This window comes from Poecile atricapillus, chromosome 7 (genome assembly GCF_030490865.1).
Source record: "Poecile atricapillus isolate bPoeAtr1 chromosome 7, bPoeAtr1.hap1, whole genome shotgun sequence".
NCBI classification, from domain to species: domain Eukaryota; kingdom Metazoa; phylum Chordata; class Aves; order Passeriformes; family Paridae; genus Poecile; species Poecile atricapillus.
Window position 1 is genome coordinate 9705958 of NC_081255.1, and position 19772 is coordinate 9725729.

A 19772-nucleotide genomic window follows, 5' to 3' on the forward strand; every position below is an offset into this window, starting at 1 on the left:
GGTTGGTGCTGCAGTGACCAAAAAATAATCCCCTGGGTTGCACTGCATACCTGGCAGCCAGCTGGGCCAGTTCAGCATTTGCACAGCAGCACCAGGACACTCTGGCCAGCCCTCCTGCCCCAAGGCAGACACCAGCCCTGTGGTGGCTGTGGGAGCACTGGCAGGTGGCACACTCTGGATGGGCAGGGTTTGTGCTGTGCCAAAATATCTTTGCTCTACATCTTCCAGAACAGTATGCTTTCTGTCTGCACTTCGAGTCTGTTCTTGGAGCTGTTGGGGTCTTCCTCTCTACATCATGGAGGGTACAGCAGCAACCCGTCCATCTGTGGCTCCTACACACGTGTGGCAAAAGGTTGCTCTTGACTCACTTGCATAACATTCCATAAGGTCCTGGTAGCACCCACCATCACCACTGCACAGCCCTGCTGGGTCACAGGCTGCCTGGCCACCCTCTCACCTCTTCTGTGCTTCTCTGCAGCTCCACCAGAGTGACCTTTGCTCTCCTTCGGTGCTTGTCACTTGTCACTGCCTCCAAGCATGGGTGCAACCCACTGATAGGACAGAGGAGCTTTCTGCTCCACCTGTTCCATGGCATTTCTGCCCACTGTGGAAGCCCAGAGCAGGGACTGTACAGAAGACACTGCTGCACACACTCTACATCCTGGGTGCTTGCCAGGCATGGGGAACTGTGAATTTCCACAGGTATCAACCAACCAAACACCAACCTGGACCAAAATATCATGGCATGACCCTGGTGCCTGACAGCAGAGTTTGTCTGTACTTTGACGCCAGCTACAGAGGGGTAAAGTCCAGGGCTATGCAGCAGGTAGGGAGAAGGGCAAATTCAGAGTCAACCTGCACAGAGGTTTCATACCACAGCAGAGCAGTGCAGAGCTCAGAGAGGTCCCTTGTACCTGTTGCCCCTTGGGCAGTCTGTGCAGAGCCAGAAGCCAGCTGACAGCGGAGCAGGAGGAGTAGCACTGCCAGTGCTGCCACCTCTCCGTTCCTCTGCTGATCCCTTGCTTGGTAAGATGTTTTTGATGCTTTTTGACAGGCAAGCATAGAGTGTGGGTTGGCACCTCAGCACCTCTGCCCCAGGCAGAGACCAGCCCTTGCCAACAGCAAGGGACAGAAATAGGTTTATTAATCTTACTGTAAACATACAGTAAGGGTTTTAGCTCTACAGCAGAGTTCTCTGGATATAAAAGAGCACATTTCCCCTGTACGGCTCAGGGGCTGCCTGGCTGTGCATGTACCAGGAGCCAGCAGCAAGTTTGGATCTGACTGCTCTGTGCCTCCTGTTGTGAGGGACAACCTTTTCCTGACTGGTGCCACCACCCTCCCACCAGGGATACCCCAAGAGCCTGGTGCTCCTCGCACCGGAGTTCCACTGGTCCCAAGGACTCTGCTAGCCCAGGAGTAAGCCGTGGCTACAGAGCCACGATAGAGCGCCGATATGCCCAGCCCAGGGGCACATAGAATGTGGGTGATACAGTGTCGGCTGTCACTGGAGCGGCCAGAGCCGTGTGTCACCCCGGGTACCAGAATAACCGGGCTTGGGCTGATCCTGATGATAATCCTAGGGTGAAAGTCTAGGGCAGCGTTTGTTTACCAAGCACGCAACCACAAGGATCGGCTGCGTGTCCTGAGCAGCGCCTGGGCTGGCTCCTTAAGGCGGCCGGCCGAGGCTGTGGCGACACCGCTGCCGGAACAGCCGTGCAGGCGGCCGGAGTCAGCCGGGATGTGGCTTCCTTCCCCCGCGCCCCTGGGAGGAGTGACGGAGGGGGAGGCTCCGCTCCGGACGCTGCGCACCATAAAGCCAGGCTGCGGGCCGGCCTCACGGGTGGGGGAACCCCGGCAGAGACCCTCGCACGGCTCCGTGCCAGCCGCCAGCCCTCCCTGGGCTGCTCATCCCACGGCCGCAGGTCGGTGAAAGCTGTGCCCCGAGCTGCCGGCGCGCAGTGGGCACCGGGACAGCACAGCAGGAATCTCCCCGGGGAAGGGAGAGGGCGAAGGGCAGGCAGAGAGGGGCTGTCAGCCACCCGGGAGGGAGCCGTGGGTCCCCACAGCACGGCACAGAACTCCGGGGCACCTCCACGGCCGGGACTTGGCATGGGTGGGGAGATTTTGAGGCTCCCTGGCACTCAGTAGGATTTCTCCTCAAGACATCCAGAGGCAACACCAGTGCAGTGCAAAACCCAGCACTGATCAGACCCACACCTGACGGGGGACAGCAGTGGCTCTGCAACCCCAGACAAACTTCTGAAGGGCTGCCTGTCTTGTTTGGGACCTCTTTGGTACAGCAGGGTGGAAGTCTTGCAAGCCTCGCCGTCTGAAGCTGCTCTCAGGCAGAGAGAGCCGGTGGTGGAGCGCAGCATGGCAAAGAAGGTGGCCATCATCGGCGGGGGCAGCAGCGGGCTGTGCGCCATCAAAGCCTGCCTGCAAGAGGGGCTGGAGCCCGTCTGCTTCGAGAGGACCGGCGACATCGGAGGCCTCTGGAGGTTTGAGGTAAACCCTGCTGGCCACCTGTCCTGCTTGGGGTCCGCACGGTGACCCTCAGGGGTCAGCGGTGGCTGCTGGGGTGGCAACCGACCACAGTGGGTGAGACTGAAGGAAGGGGCTCCATGGAAAGGAGCATCTCATCAGCCCCAGCCATCATTCCCCATCATTCCCTGGCCAGCGCTGAGCTGTGCCCCGCTCCCACAGGAGCACCCCGAGGACGGCCGTGCCAGCATCTACCGCTCCGTCATCATCAACACCTCCAAGGAGATGATGTGCTTCAGTGACTTCCCCATCCCTGAGGACTTCCCCAACTACATGCACAACTCCAAGATCATGGAGTACTTCCGCATGTACGCCCAGCACTTTGACCTGCTCCGCCACATCCGCTTCAGGGTGAGAGCTGGGGCCCGAGGGGCGGGTGGCAGCGGGAACGGGGGGCACGGGGTGCCTGACACCGCTCCCCCTGCGCCCAGACCAGCGTGTGCCGCGTGTCCAAGCGTCCCGACTTCGCCAGCAGCGGCCAGTGGGAGGTGGTGACGGAGAGCCAAGGGAAGCAGGAGGCAGCTGTCTTTGATGCCGTGCTGGTGTGCAGTGGGCACCACACCGACGCACATCTCCCGCTCAGTTCCTTCCCAGGTACTGCCCTGTACACTGGCATGGGGGGACACTCTGGAAAGCTCATCCATGCCAGTCCCTATTCTCCCTGCTGCTTCCCCTCCTGGCCCCAGCATTTCCCTGCCTTGCTTTGACTCCAGGAGTGCTCCTGTGTTTCCCAGGAGTGGTTTGGTGGGGCAAGGGAGAGTCCCCAGTCTTTAGGGGGGTGATCCTCCAACCTGGCACCAGGAAGCCAAGCATCCCTCCTCCCTGCTCACAGGAATTGAGAAGTTCAAGGGCCGCTACCTCCACAGCCGAGACTACAAGGATGCTCAGGCTTTCACAAACAAAAGGGTTGTTGTCATCGGGATCGGGAATTCAGGGTCAGACCTGGCTGTGGAGATCAGCCAAACGGCCCAGCAGGTAAGCAGGGCAGGACTGCCCCTGTGGGACACTGTCAGCTCTGCAGGGACACCAGGACCAAGGCACTTGCACAGTTGCTGCTCTGTGCCAGCACTCGCCGTGTTTGGCAGTGCTGGCTCCTGCCAATCCCAGCTGCCAGGCAATTGAGACTTGGTCCCACTCCCCTCCAAGGTGCCAGTCACCAGCTCCCTCTGCTCTCTGGGTCTTTACCCCACGCTTGGGCAGCAAAAGGCAGAGATCCCAGGGCAAGGGCACGTCCTCCACAGGGCAGCACTCCCAGGAACATCACTGCCTTCAGGAAGTGATCCTTCTTCCTTGTCCAGGTCTTCCTCAGCACCCGCCGGGGTGCGTGGATCCTCAACCGTGTTGGAGATCAGGGCTACCCCATCGACACCATCTTAACCACCCGCATCAAGACATTCCTGCAGGGGCTGTTAAGTTTATCCGTGGCATGTGACTACATGGAGAGCAAGCTGAATGCCAGGTTCGACCACTCACGTTACGGCCTGAAGCCAAAGCACAGGTATCAACAAACACTCCCCCTGCCCAGAAGGGATTGTCTGCCTCCCTCTGTGTCCTGCCCAGCTGTCCTGTTCCATGCTCCCTGTGCTTGGACTGGGTTATCGGATTTGTTGTGCCCAGGCACTGCTTGAGAGAGCCACCACTGCCCCTTCCAAGGACTCTTGGAGACAGCAGTGCAGGAGCAGTGCTGAGCATCCCTGGGGATGAGCATTCCCAGAGCAGGGAGCAGCAGCTGGAGCAGGACATGGAGTAAAACCACTTCCCACTTCCCTTGCTCTAATGGCTCCTTGCACCTTCCAGGGTCTTTCACCAGCACCCTACAGTCAACGATGACCTGCCCAACCGCATCATCTCGGGCCGGGTGCGGGTGAAGCCGAACATCCAGGAGTTCACGGAGACATCTGCCATCTTTGAGGATGGCACCAGGGAAGACATTGATGCCGTGGTTTTTGCCACGGGATACAGCTTCTCCTTCCCGTTCCTCGAGGGCTTCAAGGTGGTGGAGAACCAGATTCCCCTCTACAAATTCATGTTCCCCCCTGACCTGGAGAAGCCGACGCTGGCTTTCATTGGCTTCATCCAGCCCCTGGGTGCCATCATGCCCATCTCCGAGCTCCAGTGTCGCTGGGCCACCCGTGTCTTCAAAGGTAAGTCAGGAAAACCTGCCCTGTGGATGCAGCCCTGGAGTGAGGGCAGACGGTGCCCAGCCATGTCGAGCAGGCAGCAGCTGGTTGTGCCATGCTGGCCATGGTGATGGCACAGCTGCCTTGTGGCTGTCACGGTGAGATGGCCTCTTCTCTGAGAGGCACAGGGACACGCAAACCCTGAGCTCCACGGGCTGCTCCTTCCCATCCCGAGGCACTGGGACATGCCTCTGGTGCTAGACCACACACCACAGTGGTGCTGGCAGAGGCACAGCACCCAGGCAAGGGCAGCACCACAGTGGCCGCTGTGTCTCATCCTCCCCAGGGCTGAACGAGCTGCCCCCGCAGCATGACATGGAGGCTGACATTGAGCAGAAGAAAGAAGCGATGGCAAAGCGGTAAGATCCCTGCAGGACCACCGAGGGGCTGCCTTTGGCACAGCTGCTTATGGGCATCCATCCTGTCCCATGGATGCATCCTGGCACATTTTTGTGTGCCAGCAGAGGGCAGGGATGTGGTTGGCTGCACCACCCACAGTCTGGTCTGTCCAATACCACCTTCCTGGTGTGCAGGGCATCTGCCAGCTCCGCTTCCAGCACCTACCTGCCCTCCCTCCCTGCCCACAGGTACGTGAAGAGCCAGCGCCACACCATCCAGGTGGATTACATCCCTTACATGGATGAGCTCGCCTGCCAGCTGGGAGTCAAGCCCAACCTGCTCACCCTGTTCCTCACAGACCCCAAGCTGGCGATGGAGATGGCCTTTGGGCCCTGCACGCCATACCAGTACCGGCTGCGGGGCCCGGGCGCGTGGCCGGGGGCCAGGGAGGCCATCCTCACCCAGCAGCAGCGCATCCTCAAGCCCCTGCAGACACGGCACGTGGAAGAGAGCACCTCAGCCCCTACCATGCCCCTCATCTTCAAGCTGGTTGGGGCTGTGGCCATCCTGGCAGCTGTTTTTGCTTACTTGTAGATGCCCTGCAAGGGCAGGAAGGGAGGCTTTGCAATGTGCTGTGGGACTGGCTGGTCACTGCTGCCCCTTGGCTGTCTGTGCACCCCCATGGTGGCAGAAACCTTCCTCCCGCCTGGCATGGCCCAGCTGTGACCACATCGTGAGCTAGGGATGCACAGAACCTTCCCAGCTGCCAAAATAATGCTTGGGCTCCTGCTTTGCACCTCCCCTTTGGGAATGCTGTCATGGACAGAGGAGGAAACCTGCTCACTGCAGGCTAAATTCCAGCCCCCCTCAGGCGGTGCTCCAGGCTTTTCTGTCCCCTGTAACCCAGCTGTGCCAATTTTGCCACATGCAGCAGAGCTAAGCAGCAAAGGCACAGCACACTTTCTATGTGGATAAATGCATTAAACAGCCAAGTGTCTGTCCTGTTACTGAGACCATCATGACCCTCTGTGTGCTGCGGGGACGCTCATGGGTTTGAGATCGGCCCTGTAGCACTGGCCCACTACAGCATGGGCTGACGTGCACACACGTTCCACAGCATGACAGCCTCTCTCAAGGTTTGGGTCACAGTGGCAGGGCTCCTTGCCACTCTGGTCACTTGCACACAGCCACTCTGGAAGGCAGCTAGGGACTCAGACTGGGTTAAAGGGGGGGGGTCCTGTCCATCACATGCCTGGGCTGGTCAGGCCAGGCCTCCACCATCTCCTAGGCTTGTTTTCCATCCCACAACCTGCCAAAATCTGAAGCACAGCCACATCTCTGCCCTGCCCAGGAAGTCCCGGGGCAATGTCGGCATCATTAAATGCTTACAGAAGTTGATGTGCCTCTTGCAGAGGTCAGGTGGAAGCAGGAGGTGTGGCAGGGTGGTGAGGGAAACCTGTAGATCATGTCAGGAAGAAACACATCTTGTGACGCCTGGACCGCCCACTTGAAGCACAGGGACAATCATCCCCAAACAGAGCAGCACTGGGCAGCCTCACTTCAGAGACACACCTGGCTCTGCAACTCCCAGCCACAGCTTCTCCAGTACCCCTGCCACCAGCACCCCATGGGACATGGCTGCCCGGAGAGTAGCCATCATCGGTGCCGGTGCCTCTGGCCTGTGCGCCCTGAAATGCTGCCTGGAGGAGGGGCTGGAACCCACCTGCTTTGAGAGGAGCAAGGACATCGGGGGGCTGTGGCGCTTTGAGGTAAGCCCCGTGCAGCCAGCCTGCTCCTTGGCAGCAGCATGGATGGGCTTGGGATTGGTCCTTGGCAGGGAACAATGCACCGCTGCCCTGCTTTGAGTGTGAGCAGCAGGCAGGTTCCCAAGGAAAACCACAGGAAAGTAAAACTGATTTGGTAGTGTGGTGCCAGCTGGTGCACCAGGCACATAGGACCCAATCCTGCTCACCAGCAGCAGAGTGAAGCCTCCCCAGGGACTTGACTCCATGGCTTGCTCACCCAGCTCAGACTTTCCCTTTCCCATCCCTCCCTTCCCCCTCTCATCCACACCTTCCCCTGCCATTTTGCTTTTGGTTGCTCCCAGCTCCTTCCTACCTATCCCACCCCACTCTCTGTCCCTTTCCCTGTACTGCCCAGCCCTTTCCTGGAATCATGGTTGTGCCTCTTCTTGCCCCTGTGCCACTCTCTCACACAGAAACACCACGTGTTGCCTTCTCTGTGCCTTGGCTCTCCCTGCCTTGGAGCAATCCTGGAGCTCGTCTCTGACCCCACCTACTGAGGCTGCTGAATTTTATCCCATGGACCCAGGAACAAGATGACCATGTTCCCACCATGCCTTGATACATGTGTGGGAGAGCCCTGGGGGAACACAGGTGGCACCATGCCAGAGTGGGGTCTGGGGTGGATCTGTCACAGTCTGCTAGTTCTACCTGCGATGGGTCAAGGACAGGCTTGGTGGAGCAGAACCAGAGCAGCAGCATCCAGATGCCTAGGCACAGACCTGGAGGAGCAACCACGCAGCAGCCAGCACTGGAGCTGGCTCCACAACCAGCAATACCTGATGTGGCACCCACAGGAGCTTTGTGAACGCACTACCTCACAGGGGCAAGGAGTGGAAGTGGGGAAACTGAGGCACGAGACCACCATGACCCACTGTCACCGCTGCCTGGCTCCTGTCAGTCCAGAGCTACGTCCCTGTTTTATGGGGTGGGGAGTCTCAACCACAGGAGAGTGCTGGGTGGAGGGATGGGTGCTACAACAACCTATGGCTTAATCCTGTACCCATAGTGGAGGTGCCAGGCAGGGCAGGGAGGCAGCTCATCATTCCCTGGCCAGCGCTGAGCTGTGCCCCACTCCCACAGGAGCACCCCGAGGACGGCCGTGCCAGCATCTACCGCTCCGTCATCATCAACACCTCCAAGGAGATGATGTGCTTCAGTGACTTCCCCATCCCTGAGGACTTCCCCAACTACATGCACAACTCCAAGATCATGGAGTACTTCCGCATGTACGCCCAGCACTTCGACCTGCTCCGCCACATCCGCTTCAGGGTGAGAGCTGGGGCCCGAGGGGCGGGTGGCAGCGGGAACGGGGGGCACGGGGTGCCTGACACCGCTCCCCCTGCGCCCAGACCAGCGTGTGCCGCGTGTCCAAGCGTCCCGACTTCGCCAGCAGCGGCCAGTGGGAGGTGGTGACGGAGAGCCAGGGGAAGCAGGAGGCAGCCGTCTTTGACGCCGTGCTGGTGTGCAGTGGGCACCACACCGACGCACATCTCCCGCTCGGTTCCTTCCCAGGTACTGCCTGTGAGCTGCTCCCCTGCTCCCTGACATCCCTAAGTGCCTTTGCAGGTGGGACTGCATGAGTGTCCAAAGCACCCAAAGATGTCACCGCTGCCAGCGTGCCTCTCCCACCTGAGACAGGCTCCCTCTCATGTTGCTGGCTGGACACCTGCTGGGCTCTCCAGCTCCTCACCAAGGCTGGAGGGCTCAGCACTGGTGGTGGTCCTGCCTCTGGGAGCCAGGGGAAAATGCCTGGAGAGCTTTCAGCTGTGGAGACCCTCTCCTGCTGGGGAACAGGCTGGAGCACACTGTCAACAGGGTCTGGTGAGGTGGCACAGACCCTGTGGTTGTTCCTCTACTGGCAATGCATGGCACCAGACAGGATCTGCAGCAGAATCTTGGGATGGAAGCAAGGAATTCTCCAGTTCAAGCCCTGCTCCAAGCCAGGCTAGTCCCAAAGCCAGAGCAAGATGCTCAGGGCTACGCTGAGAATCTTCCATGCTGGTGATGCCACCACCTCTCTGGGCACTACCCCAGGGCTGCATAACTCCTCTTGGTCACACTGGTCCTAGCTTGTTCCCAAAATACACCACCAGTCTGAACAGGAGGCAGCCACCCTTCTCCTCCACATCCCAGCCCAGCATGGCTTCCCTCTCTCTCCCAGGGCTGGAAAAGTTTGAGGGCTGCTATCTGCACAGCCGGGACTACAAGAGCCCTCAGCCCTTCATGGGAAAACAGGTGGTCGTGGTTGGCGTTGGGAATTCAGGCGTCGATATTGCAGTGGAGCTGAGCCACGCAGCCAAGCAGGTGTGCTGGGAGAGCTCACAGGGATGGGACCCCAGAGGACACCGGTGCTCCCCCTCCATCCCCTGTGGGCTCCCCTCCCTCCAGCACCCTGTCCCCTCTCTGTGGGGGTGGCTATTGTGGCCCCAGCAGCTGTGCTGGCTTCCCTGTCCCTGGAGCACAGCAGGGGCCCAGCCCAGTCTGAGGATGCTGCCGTGCCACCACCTCTCACCTTCCTTCCAGGTTTTCCTCAGCACCAGGCATGGGTCCTGGGTGCTGCACCGGGTAGCGGAGAGCGGGTACCCCTTTGATTTCTGCTACATCAGCCGCTTCACGCAGCTCCTCCAGAACCTGCTGCCCCTGAGTATCATCAGTTTCTTCCTGGAGCGGAAGCTGAACGCTCGCTTTGACCACACTCTCTATGGCCTAAAGCCCAAGCACCGGTGAGCGCCCCAGCAGCACCCCAGGTACCAGCTCCAGCAATGCCCATCTCCCTGCCAGGGCCTGAACGAGGTCTGTCTGTGCCTTCCAGGGTCCTTCACCAGCACCTGACCATCAACGATGACCTGCCCAACCGCATCATTTCGGGCCGGGTGCGGGTGAAGCCAAACATCCAGGAGTTCACGGAGACATCTGCCATCTTTGAGGATGGCACCAGGGAAGACGTCGATGCCGTAGTTTTTGCCACGGGATACAGCTTCTCCTTCCCGTTCCTCGAGGGCTTCAAGGTGGTGGAGAACCAGATTCCCCTCTACAAATTCATGTTCCCCCCTGACCTGGAGAAGCCGACGCTGGCTTTCATTGGCTTTGTCCAGCCCCTGGGTGCCATCATGCCCATCTCCGAGCTCCAGTGTCGCTGGGCCACCCGTGTCTTCAAAGGTAAGTCAGGCCAGTTTAGGGATGCAGCTGGGCTCCCCCAGCCACGCCAAGACTGAGTCGTTGCTGGTGGCATTTCCTCATATGCTGCCCCTCCACACTCACATTTTATCCTCCTTTTGCTTCTTCATGAGGCCAAAACCCTGCTCTGCAATTTTCTACAACTTTTGCACTGTTCTTTTCCTGTGGGGGCCACTAACTGGTCCTGTTGCCTGCAACCACATTCTCCCTTTCCTGCTGTTACTTTCTTTGCCCATGTCTCCCACTTTGCTCCTGACGTGGTGGCATGTCCCAGAAAAGCCCCACGTGCAAACAGAGGCTAGGCTGGGCTGCAGAGCCATCCAGACTATGGCAGAAGCACAGCCCACCCTCCAGCTCCAGCCTTCTTCTGCCCAGGGCTGCAGGGCCTGCCGCCACCCGCCGACATGCTGGCTGAAATCACACAAACCAAGCAGAGAATGGCTGAGCGGTAAGGCCCCTGCACAGCACCGCCCTGCCACCCTTACCCCTGGTGCCCCCGCATCAAACCCTCCCTCCCTCCCTGCCCACAGGTACGTGAAGAGCCAGCGCCACACCATCCAGGTGGATTACATCCCTTACATGGATGAGCTCGCCTGCCAGCTGGGAGTCAAGCCCAACCTGCTCACCCTGTTCCTCACAGACCCCAGGCTGGCGATGGAGGTGGCCTTCGGGCCCTGCACACCATACCAGTACCGGCTGCGGGGCCCAGGCGCGTGGCCGGGGGCCAGGGGGGCCATCCTCACCCAGCAGGAGCGCGTGGTCAGGGCCCTGCAGCCCCGGGCCAGCGGCCACCCTGCCTGCTCCAGCGCCGTGCCCCACGTCCTCACGGTGCTCTTCAGCATCGGCATGATCGCAGCCACCCTCGTCTACGTCTCACTCTCTCCTTAAGGGCAGGAGACAACCCATACTCCTGGTAATCTCTTTTTCCCTTGGGATTGTTATAAATAACTGTGTAGCTGTTGGGTTTTGTTGTTATGTATTGGTTTTTGCAAGTTGTTATTGATCGTAATGATTTTGATATAGTATAGTTTGTAATTAACTGCTTTAATATGGTGTAATTGGTTAGTTTTAGTGGCCACTGCCCTGGCCACGTGTAGATAAATGTATATTATAGTTTAGGCTTTCGCAAAATAGTAAAATAGAGACTACGTGTTGTGCGTTGTAATGTTAACTTTTGAAGAAGTAGCTAATGCCTTTATTTGGGTAACTGACAATGGTGAGAATAACTCAACGTTGTGAACTAGCTAAGGTTGATTTAATGTACTTATAGAGTATCTTATCTGTATAACATTGAAAAAAACCCAGGTAAATAAACATCAAAAGAAGGAATGCAAGGAGGAATTTAGTAACTCTTCGGTTACCAAGAACTGTCAAACCACAGAATTTCTTGTGAGGAAATAGAATATGTGGATTTAATCTGCAATATGTTGGCATGACATTTTAAGAAGACAGGTGAAAGGTCAAACCAAGCAAAAGAATTCCTGGAACTTGTAAACTCATGAATATGTATAATCTTCATAAATGTGCATGTGACCATTGCAATGATAAAGTAGGTAAGAAAATTGTTTCAAAACTAGCGTGCCTCTGGCAGTTTGCCAAGCACCCAATACTGTTTACCGTCCCTTTTATCCCTTATTAAACTTTTAAGAAGTAAAACTCATTTCTCACAGGCTTGTGTCTGCTGTCTGTCGCTAGCTGTGCCGGAGCACGGAGGGGATGGTTCCTTGCAGCCTGCTCTGTTGTTGTCTGTGTACATCCCGCTGTGGCACCACCGACTCTGCTCCGGGAACAGCTCCCTCCATGCCGGCCCGCCAGCCCCACCAGCTCTATCTATGGGTTGGTTAGACCACAGCGGTGCTGGAGAAACCGGGAAATTGCTCGGGAAAGAGCAATAAAGCCGGGTCGCCGCTGAGGCGCCGCAGCCCGGCCCGCAGCAGACATGGCGGCGGGCGTGAGGCGCGGCAAACATGGCGGGCGGGGGGCGGGTCAGAGCGCCCCGCAGCGGCCGGCGGGGCGTGGCGCCATCTTGGACGGAGGCGGAGAGCGGGGCGGTGGCGGCGGCGGCGGCGGCAGCAGGTGGGGTCGGGCCGGGCCCGGGCCCCGGGACGGTGGGGCGGGTGTCACGGGTGGGTGGGTGAGTGTGAGGGTGGCGGCTCCCCGGGCACCGCTGACGGGAGGCGGTGGGTGAGGCGCGGCTGGGTGTAGCGGTGTCGCGGAGCCCGCAGCGGTGCGGACCCCTCGGGAGGGCCCGGCTCCTGCCGCTGTGTCCCGCTCTTCCCCCGGGTCACGGCAGAGCCGCGGGCGCCCGTGGGCCGAGCCCGCCCTGACAGCCCCGCCGAGCCGAGCCTGAGCCCCAGCCCTGCCTGCTCTGTGGGAGATTTTCCGCCCCCGCTTTCCCAGCTCACCCCCTTAACCTTACGGCAACCTCAGGGCTCAGCTCTGGTTCCTGTCTCCGAACGAGGGAGAGCCCGGGCAGATCGGGTGGTGTCAGCCCGGGGAGATGCTGGACCCCGTCCTTCCCTCAAAACCCCCTGGGAATGCCTGCCAGTGCTGCTGGAGACCCCAGCCCCGCTGCAGAAAGCCCTGGGCTCCGTGCCGCCGCTCCCCGGGGCGGCCACGGGCCGGCTGCGAGAGGCAACAAGCGCGGCACATCCCGGGGAGGGAACGGGGATAATTCACTTGTCATTTTCCATATGAGAAGATGGGGCTGGCTGGAAGCGAAAGGCTCTGGTGATGGGGAAAGCAGGCACCCACCTTGCTGTGGGCTGCGGCTGGCAGGGGGTCGCTGCCAGACTCGGAGTGAATGTCCAGTCCTGACTGGACATTCGGAGATCCTGAGATGCCGTGGAGGTTTGCTGGGGCTCTGGTGTTGGCAGCATTTCCATCCATGATTTGGATGTACCTGTGTCACACCACCTCCCAGTGCTACGAGGGCTGCTCTGGGTGCAGGAGGGTTTGAGCTGTAAAAGTTAGTTCAGCAAAGCCAGGTATTGCAGGCTGTGCACAAAGACCCGGGTGCCTGTGTGTGAGATGCTGGGGATTCACATGGCACACGCCAGACAGGAGCCACCGCTTGGGATAAGCCTCAGGGAGTGTTTGGAGAGCGTGACCTGCAAGGGACAGAGGGACTGGAATCCTTTTAGAGAAGAGAAGGGGAAGCTTCACGCCTGCACAGATCTCCCAGGTCTGTCCTGCTACAAGGGAAGCTCAGCCTTTCTTGCCTTCCTCCCTGGAGATGAGAAGTAAGGGAGCCTTAGTGGAAATACTGGAGAGGAAACTCCACAACAGCAGGTCTGGTGGTACAGGGGCACTTTTTGTGAGGAACTGTCTGAGTCTCCTCAGAGCAGAGGGGGAAGATGTCAGAGCAAGAGGTGTAGCTCATCTGACCTGGATCTTCAGGTATACTTGATCTGCACTGAGAGGAGTGGAGGTATGGGTTAGCTGCCCACTCGAGCTGCCTTTTAGCCCTCAGGATTTAAGAAATACCATAGTAATTGCTCCATAATGTTCTAAAGCCTGGCTTTGGCTGGCAGACTCACTTGGCACCCCTCATATAACTTGATCTTTTAAACAAGTCACCAAATGTCACAAGTGAGCACATGAAGCAAGGCTGGCTGTCCCCTTGCTTGCTTTGCAGAGCCCACAGTAAGCTGAAAGCTGCAAAATAAGCCTGGAAGTGGGCAAGAACCCCAATCCATCTCAGCTCCTGGGAAGAGGGTAAGGCCTGAAGAGTCCTGTGTAGCTTGCAGTGGCTTTGTTGTTTATCCTAAAAGGTGTGTAGTTGTTCATGGCTTGGTCAGTTCTCCTGTTTTGCTTTCTCTGAGCTGGGTGACATTAGGGATGGTGGCCCATCTCTAGCTGCAGAGGGACACTGAGGTGGCCAGGGCTGCCTTCCCTCACCGTGTCCCTCCAGACAGGCAGGGAGGTGCTGGCTAGGTCACAACAAATGGTCTTCCTTGCTGTGCTGTGCTGTAGCTGACACAGTGACTTGCCTGGTGAATCATAAGTGAATGCTGCTGAGAGCTGAGCTTTTTGCAGACACCACAGCATTAGCCCCTGTCCTTGGACAAGCTCCAGCTTGGGCGATTCCATTCGGACACTTTAAACGCTCCCTGTCGCCTTTGCAGGCACCAGGCTCTGCTCTTCTGCCTGTGAGCTCTTGGAGGCTTGTTGGGGACTGTGAAACAGCTGCTACTTTCAGTCCCTGGCTGTTTTCTTGCTGGATGTCGGGGGTTGTGTGTAAAGCCTGACTGCAGGACTGTGAAAGAGGCTCTGTTAATGCTAGGCACTTGATTTGCCAGTAAAGATTGGCTTTATTTTTCCCGTCAGCTCTGCTCTGCTGGCTGCCAAGGGCTGATGTGGGACCCAGGTGAAGTTGTGTTGGTTTTGGAGTCTTAACAATTACCAGCTTAACTAGAGTGATGGTTCTTAAGGACATGGCTATAATTAGGTCAAGCTGTCTCATTTGTTGAATTCCCATTCAGCTCCCAAACTTGGTAGTGGAAATGAACTTGGGGCCTTTTTTAGGATTGCTGTTCATCTCCACTGGCAAAGAACATTTGGGAGACGGCTCTGGTGCTGCCCTCCTTGCTGCCAGAGCCCGTGGGCAAAGGCAGAGCGTTGTTTTGTCTCCCTGCCAGGGGCTGCTGAGCTGCCATGGGGAACACCACCAGCGAGCGGGTGTCTGGGGAGCGCCATGGCTCCAAATCCCACCGCTCCGACGGCTCCGGTGCCTCCCACCCCGCCAAGGAGCACCCGCACAAGATCATGGTGGGCAGCACCGACGACCCCAGCGTTTTCAGCTCCCATGACTCCAAGGTAGGTGTTGGCTGCTCCCTTCCCTGCCTGCCCTCCGGAGCTTTGGCTCACTGCCTGTGTGGGGCTGTGCTCCCAGCCATGCAAGGGGTCTCAAGAGGCTGGAGGAGCTCTGTGGTGCTCCTGTGTGTGATGTGCAGCTGGGCTGGTAGAGGCCAGGTGTAGAGGCCAGCTGTGTGAATGTGTTCACAGTTGTCTCTGTGTCTCAGTCACATCTCTCTGGCTTTCTTCTCCCAGATTCCTGGGGACAAGGAGTTTGTGTCGTGGCAGCCAGATCTGGAGGAGTCAGTGAAACCATCCCAACAGGCTCGTCCAACTGTCATACGCTGGGCTGATGGAGGCAAGGAGGTCTTCATCTCTGGATCCTTCAACAACTGGAGCACCAAGATCCCACTCATCAAGAGGTAGCCAGTCCCTCAAGTCATTTAGTCTATGTTCATGTCTGCTCCAGTGCAGAGAACGTTTTCCTTTGCTCTCTTGGCTTTTCTCTGTTCACTCAAGCTGTGGGTCTGAGACAAACACACAGTCAGCTCCTTCCCTGCGTGGTGCTGCAGGGACAGTGGGAAGTTGTGAAATGGGGACAGGACAGGATGGGCCACTTTGCTTGCCCAGCTGGATGTCACACAGCAGCCAGTGCTGGCAGCAGAGGCCTGCCCAGGTATGCAGCAGTCCTCTAGAAGCTGTCAGCTCTTCCCTTGGCTGCAGCATTACCCCATGCCTAGTTGTATGGCTGCCAGTGGGCGTTAGTTGTTTGTCCCTCACGTATCTTCCTGCCCCAATGATGTTCTCGCTGTTCTGCAACATATCTGTGACTTACGTGGAAGCTCATGTAGGACTCTAGCAATTAATCTGGAGTGAGTTTATCTCAATTTCAGGCTTGACAAACAGAGCTGTCCCACTTTCTCCTGTCCTTCTGTGCCAGCACAGGGCAGGAGCTTTGCCCCCGTGTTCTGCTTAGCCTGTTTTGCACAGGGTGTCTGTCACATCCATTTTCTTAGGGCACGGACTGGCAGGGCTGCCAGGGGTTTGAGCCATGCTGGTACTTGGAATGCTCGTGGCCTGTCGTGGCCATGCCTTGGGTCACTGATGATGAGCAAGCCTAACCCTGCATGAAGCTGTTGGGGTAGAGGGGCTGGGCAGTGCTGGTTGCTGGGGCCCCGTGGAAGAGCAGCATTCAGAGCATCAACAGGGTGATGCTGTTGTACATCTGTTCTCTCTGCACAGCCACAACGACTTTGTTGCTATCCTGGACCTTCCAGAAGGAGAGCACCAGTACAAATTTTTTGTGGATGGCCAGTGGGTCCATGATCCATCTGAGGTAATGCTCCAAGCTTTATCCGTACAGATCTTGTTTTCTTCAGGGAACTAGGCAGGATGTAACTGCAGCAGAGGGGGAACAGGAAGAGCAGAGACTATCCCCCGAAACAAAAGGCACACCTCCATCCCTTGACTCATTTCAGAGGCTGGTTCCTCTGGACTTAGTCATGCTTTATGGGCAAGAATTGGGAGAGGGCAGGGAAATGCAAAAAGGCCCTCAAGTCCCACTGAGAATTGGCAGTGGGAAGATGGGCATGAGGTCAGCACTCACTTACAGGTTCTCCTCCAAACTGAATCATGCTGGGAGCAGCATGGGAAGGACAACACACCTACCCATGGGCATGTAGCAGGATGGAGGATGGAAATAGGAGGTGATGTAGGAGCCTGTGATAAAGGAAAATCCTCCCAGGGTAAACAGCAGAGGTCTACAGGTGTGTAGGGCAGAGAGGGACGCCAGCCACCTGTGCTCAAAGGTAGCATTGCAGCAAAGACAGCTTGGTCTGGGAGGATCTAGGGAGCATTGAATGTGCCTCAGTTTGAGGTGAACACAGGAAGATTCTCATCCCAGTTCTTTCCAGCCTGTGGTTACCAGCCAGATGGGGACAATAAACAACCTCATCCACGTCAAGAAGTCTGACTTCGAAGTGTTTGATGCGTTGAAGGTGGATTCCCTGGAGAGCTCAGAAACCTCAGGTCGGGGTGAGTTTTGTGGCATTACAGCTTTGCATGTGCTATTTTCCATCTCCTCTGCTCTGAGACTCGCTGCTCTGGGTGCACAGACACACCCAGTGTGGATAAGGAGTGTTGGGCAGCGTGTCCTCCCCAGCCCACAGCTGAGGCCTTGTCCTTCTGGAGGGGCTGTGTTGGTATAACTTGTTCTGTGCTAGCACCATCCCAGAGCAGAGCTGCCGCAGTGCGTGGCTGAGGGAGCCATTTCGGACTGGGAAATGCCAGGAGCATCAGCTCTTTCTGTCTGGTCAACTGTAAGTCATCTGATCTGGGGTACAAGCTAGGTGATAGCAGGATCCAGTTTATTTTCAGCAGCTACTCTTGGTTTCCATGCCAAGGTAATTTGTACCAGTGCTAGCATATTGCAAACCTCCCTGTCTGCTTGTGTTACAGCAGCAGGTTAGGTTACCACACAGGCACCGGTGGTGCTGGCTCAGTGTGAAACGCTGGCAGGAAGCTCCATCGTGTGTGTGTGTCCCTGGTACAGCCCCATCTCAGATACAGCTCAGTTCCATGTCCTTTCCCAGCTTGGGCAAGAGACACTGCTGGAGAGAAGCCAGCAGCAGCCCAAGGAGATGGAGCCCATCTGGGTTTGGCTGTTCCCAAATGTTCAGATCAGATGTAGCTGGGAGCTGTGGGCAGTCCACCTTCCAGTGACCACAAGCTCCTATGTTTGGAACAGCTGCTCAGTGTGGATTTCTTGTTTGCCTTCCCTGGAGCTCCTCATCAGGCAGCACCTAGAGCAGCCTGCTCCCTGTGCTCCTGCTGCTCAGGGCACAGCTCTGGAGCAAGCCAGCTGCTTCCTGCAGGGAGAGGGACCAAGAGCTGTGCTTGAGGGGTCTTGTGTCGGGTAACATGGGGTGCCTGTGTTGTGTCAGTGCATGTACCAGCTTCCAGCCCTGCTTGGAATTGCCATGAGCTCACCCAGCTGCTTTTTCTGCTGTGAACAGGCTGAGCTGTTGTTGTAGAATAGATCCCTGCCCGTGGCTTGTGGAGGATGTTTGTGCTTGAAAGACCTTGCTGAGTTCTTTTTAGGAGCTCACCCATCCTGCTTCAGTCATTTAATGTCTCTGCCTTTGTCTTCTCTCTAGATTTATCCAGCTCCCCACCAGGACCTTATGGCCAAGAGATGTACGTATACCGGCCCGAGGAGCGCTTCAAATCCCCACCCATCCTCCCGCCTCACCTCCTCCAGGTCATCCTCAACAAGGACACCAATATCTCGGTGTGTACCAGCATACTGCCCACAGAGAGAGCCACGCTGGGGTTGGAAAGGGAGTCCTGTCTGCAGGGAGCCTGGGCTCCCCTTGGTTGGGGTCTGACAGCCCTTGGCATTTCCTAGGAAAAGCCGCACTTTTCCCATTTCACTGCTTTGGCCTCCTGGTGCTTAGTTGAGCTCTGTTCCTGTTCAGAACAGCCAGAGGCAGTGGCAGCTCAAGCTGCCTGAGACAGCAGCTGGCAGGGGCTGGGGGATCAGGGCTCTGCTGTTCCCCTGTGACACTCCTCTCCTCCTAGTGTGACCCAGCACTGCTGCCCGAGCCCAACCACGTCATGCTCAACCACCTCTACGCGCTCTCCATCAAGGTAAGCACAGGTCCTGCGAGGCTGCAGGTGAGGAGCTGCTGTGGCTCCCAGGTGCCTGCGGGGAGCAGAATCTGCTCAGCTGGGGGGTGGGTGGAGATGGGACCTGGCTGCCTGGTGGGGTGTGGCACACACAGGGGGGGCAAGAGGGTGTGACTTCCTGACAATTCCCTTCAGAGCCTGTCCTTGCTCTGCTCCGCTGCCCTGTTGTGTATGGGGCTGGCTGTGGGACTGGGGGCAGCTCCCTGAGCCCCAGGGGTGCCCTGGCCCCACGTGCTGAGGCTGTGCCTCCTGCAGGATGGCGTGATGGTGCTCAGTGCCACGCACCGCTACAAGAAGAAGTACGTCACCACGCTGCTGTACAAGCCCATCTGAGCCGGGGCCTTACACGCTCCCCACGCAGGACACCAAACGCCGCTTGTCTGCACACACTGGGCCACGGGACTGTGTGACAACTGGCCACTGGCTCCAGCCTCCAACCTGGCAGGGACACGGGCCCCAGCAACAAGCTCAGGGCCACGGGGGCCTGTGACGCTGTCCCATCCTGCTGGCGTGGTTTAGCCCTTGGTTTCCGCCCACCTGCAGCTTCCCTTGGCTTCTGTGAGTCGCTGGGACCACTTTGCTGCTCACCAGAACAGCCCCTCCTCACGCCCAACACAAAAAGGGCTTCACCCTGCCTGTCTTCTCCAGCCTGTGAGGGCCTCAAGGTGGTCCTGGCTCTGCACCCAGTCCAGGCTCCAGGAACACATCCTGATCTTCCGGAGGTTGCGCTGCTGCCCTGGCAATGAGTTTCCAAGGCCCCCTTGTCTGCTAGGGGCTCTGCGACACTCCAGCCTGGCACCTGTTCCCTGTCCCACAGCCCTGGCTGTGGGGCTGCCCCCCAGCTTTGAGGAGGGCTCTGCAGCCCCGGCCCTCTGTGAGGTTCAGCATCGAGCCAGCATGATGGACGGTACAGCTGGACACAGCCAACTCTTACCTGCTGCTGTGAGAGCACCATCAAGGACTGCACTGCCCTGTCCCCAACATCAGCTGCTTCTGTGGGACAGGGCTGACTTTGTCACAGCCAGAGGGGCACTGGCACACGCCCACGCTGGAGGGGCCTGGGAGGAGCAGAGCCAGGCAGGCACTCCAGGACCCCGACTGCACCGCCTGCTGCCGCAGCAGTGCCATGGAACAGGGGGTTCTCTATTTATTACAGTATTTATTGTTCTCAGTGCTGCTTGCCTGGTGTTGGAGAGGGGGTCTAGAACAGTAAGAGAAGGAAAGGGAGCACCCAGTGTGGCAC

The 19772-nt window shown here is 57.8% G+C and overlaps 3 protein-coding genes across 11 annotated transcripts; all 3 read left to right on the top strand.

The window, feature by feature from the left end:
* Nucleotides 1–840: 840 nt before the first annotated feature.
* On the top strand, nt 841–6062 carry LOC131580890 (flavin-containing monooxygenase 5-like). 4 transcript variants are annotated; one of them, XM_058842612.1, is made up of 9 exons: nt 841–1026; nt 2307–2508; nt 2707–2895; nt 2976–3138; nt 3377–3519; nt 3843–4042; nt 4342–4688; nt 5011–5083; nt 5312–6062. In XM_058842612.1, exons 2-9 carry the CDS (start codon nt 2377–2379, stop codon nt 5655–5657), a joined length of 1593 nt encoding a protein of 530 aa, XP_058698595.1. In that variant the 5' UTR covers nt 841–1026; nt 2307–2376; the 3' UTR covers nt 5658–6062. The 4 variants fall into 4 exon arrangements, with proteins under 4 accessions (XP_058698595.1, XP_058698594.1, XP_058698597.1 ...); XM_058842611.1 differs by having other exon boundaries at nt 2304–2508; nt 5312–6061; XM_058842614.1 differs by lacking the exon at nt 841–1026 and adding an exon at nt 1636–1925 and having other exon boundaries at nt 2304–2508; nt 5312–6061.
* A 177-nt stretch (nt 6063–6239) lies between these two features.
* Nucleotides 6240–11844, top strand: LOC131580889 (flavin-containing monooxygenase 5-like). Of its 3 annotated transcripts, none has more exons than XR_009277982.1 (9): nt 6240–6832; nt 7949–8137; nt 8218–8380; nt 9030–9172; nt 9392–9591; nt 9681–10027; nt 10421–10493; nt 10576–11598; nt 11716–11844. XR_009277982.1 is itself a non-coding variant. In XM_058842608.1 (9 exons), the coding sequence occupies exons 1-8, from the start codon at nt 6698–6700 to the stop codon at nt 10931–10933; spliced, it is 1608 nt and encodes a 535-aa protein (XP_058698591.1). In that variant the 5' UTR covers nt 6240–6697; the 3' UTR covers nt 10934–10958; nt 11411–11652. The 3 variants fall into 3 exon arrangements, 2 of the variants coding, with proteins under 2 accessions (XP_058698591.1, XP_058698593.1); XM_058842608.1 differs by lacking the exon at nt 11716–11844 and having other exon boundaries at nt 10576–10958; nt 11411–11652; XM_058842610.1 differs by lacking the exons at nt 10421–10493; nt 11716–11844 and having other exon boundaries at nt 6281–6832; nt 10576–10718.
* Nucleotides 11845–11988: 144 nt separating this feature from the next.
* On the top strand, nt 11989–19700 carry PRKAB2 (protein kinase AMP-activated non-catalytic subunit beta 2). Of its 4 annotated transcripts, none has more exons than XM_058842615.1 (8): nt 11989–12121; nt 14686–14863; nt 15098–15264; nt 16085–16178; nt 16756–16876; nt 17998–18131; nt 18422–18490; nt 18785–19700. In XM_058842615.1, the coding sequence occupies exons 2-8, from the start codon at nt 14702–14704 to the stop codon at nt 18860–18862; spliced, it is 825 nt and encodes a 274-aa protein (XP_058698598.1). In that variant the 5' UTR covers nt 11989–12121; nt 14686–14701; the 3' UTR covers nt 18863–19700. The 4 variants fall into 4 exon arrangements, with proteins under 4 accessions (XP_058698598.1, XP_058698601.1, XP_058698599.1 ...); XM_058842618.1 differs by having other exon boundaries at nt 16756–16870; XM_058842616.1 differs by lacking the exon at nt 11989–12121 and adding an exon at nt 12211–13762.
* The last annotated feature ends 72 nt before the right edge of the window (nt 19701–19772 follow it).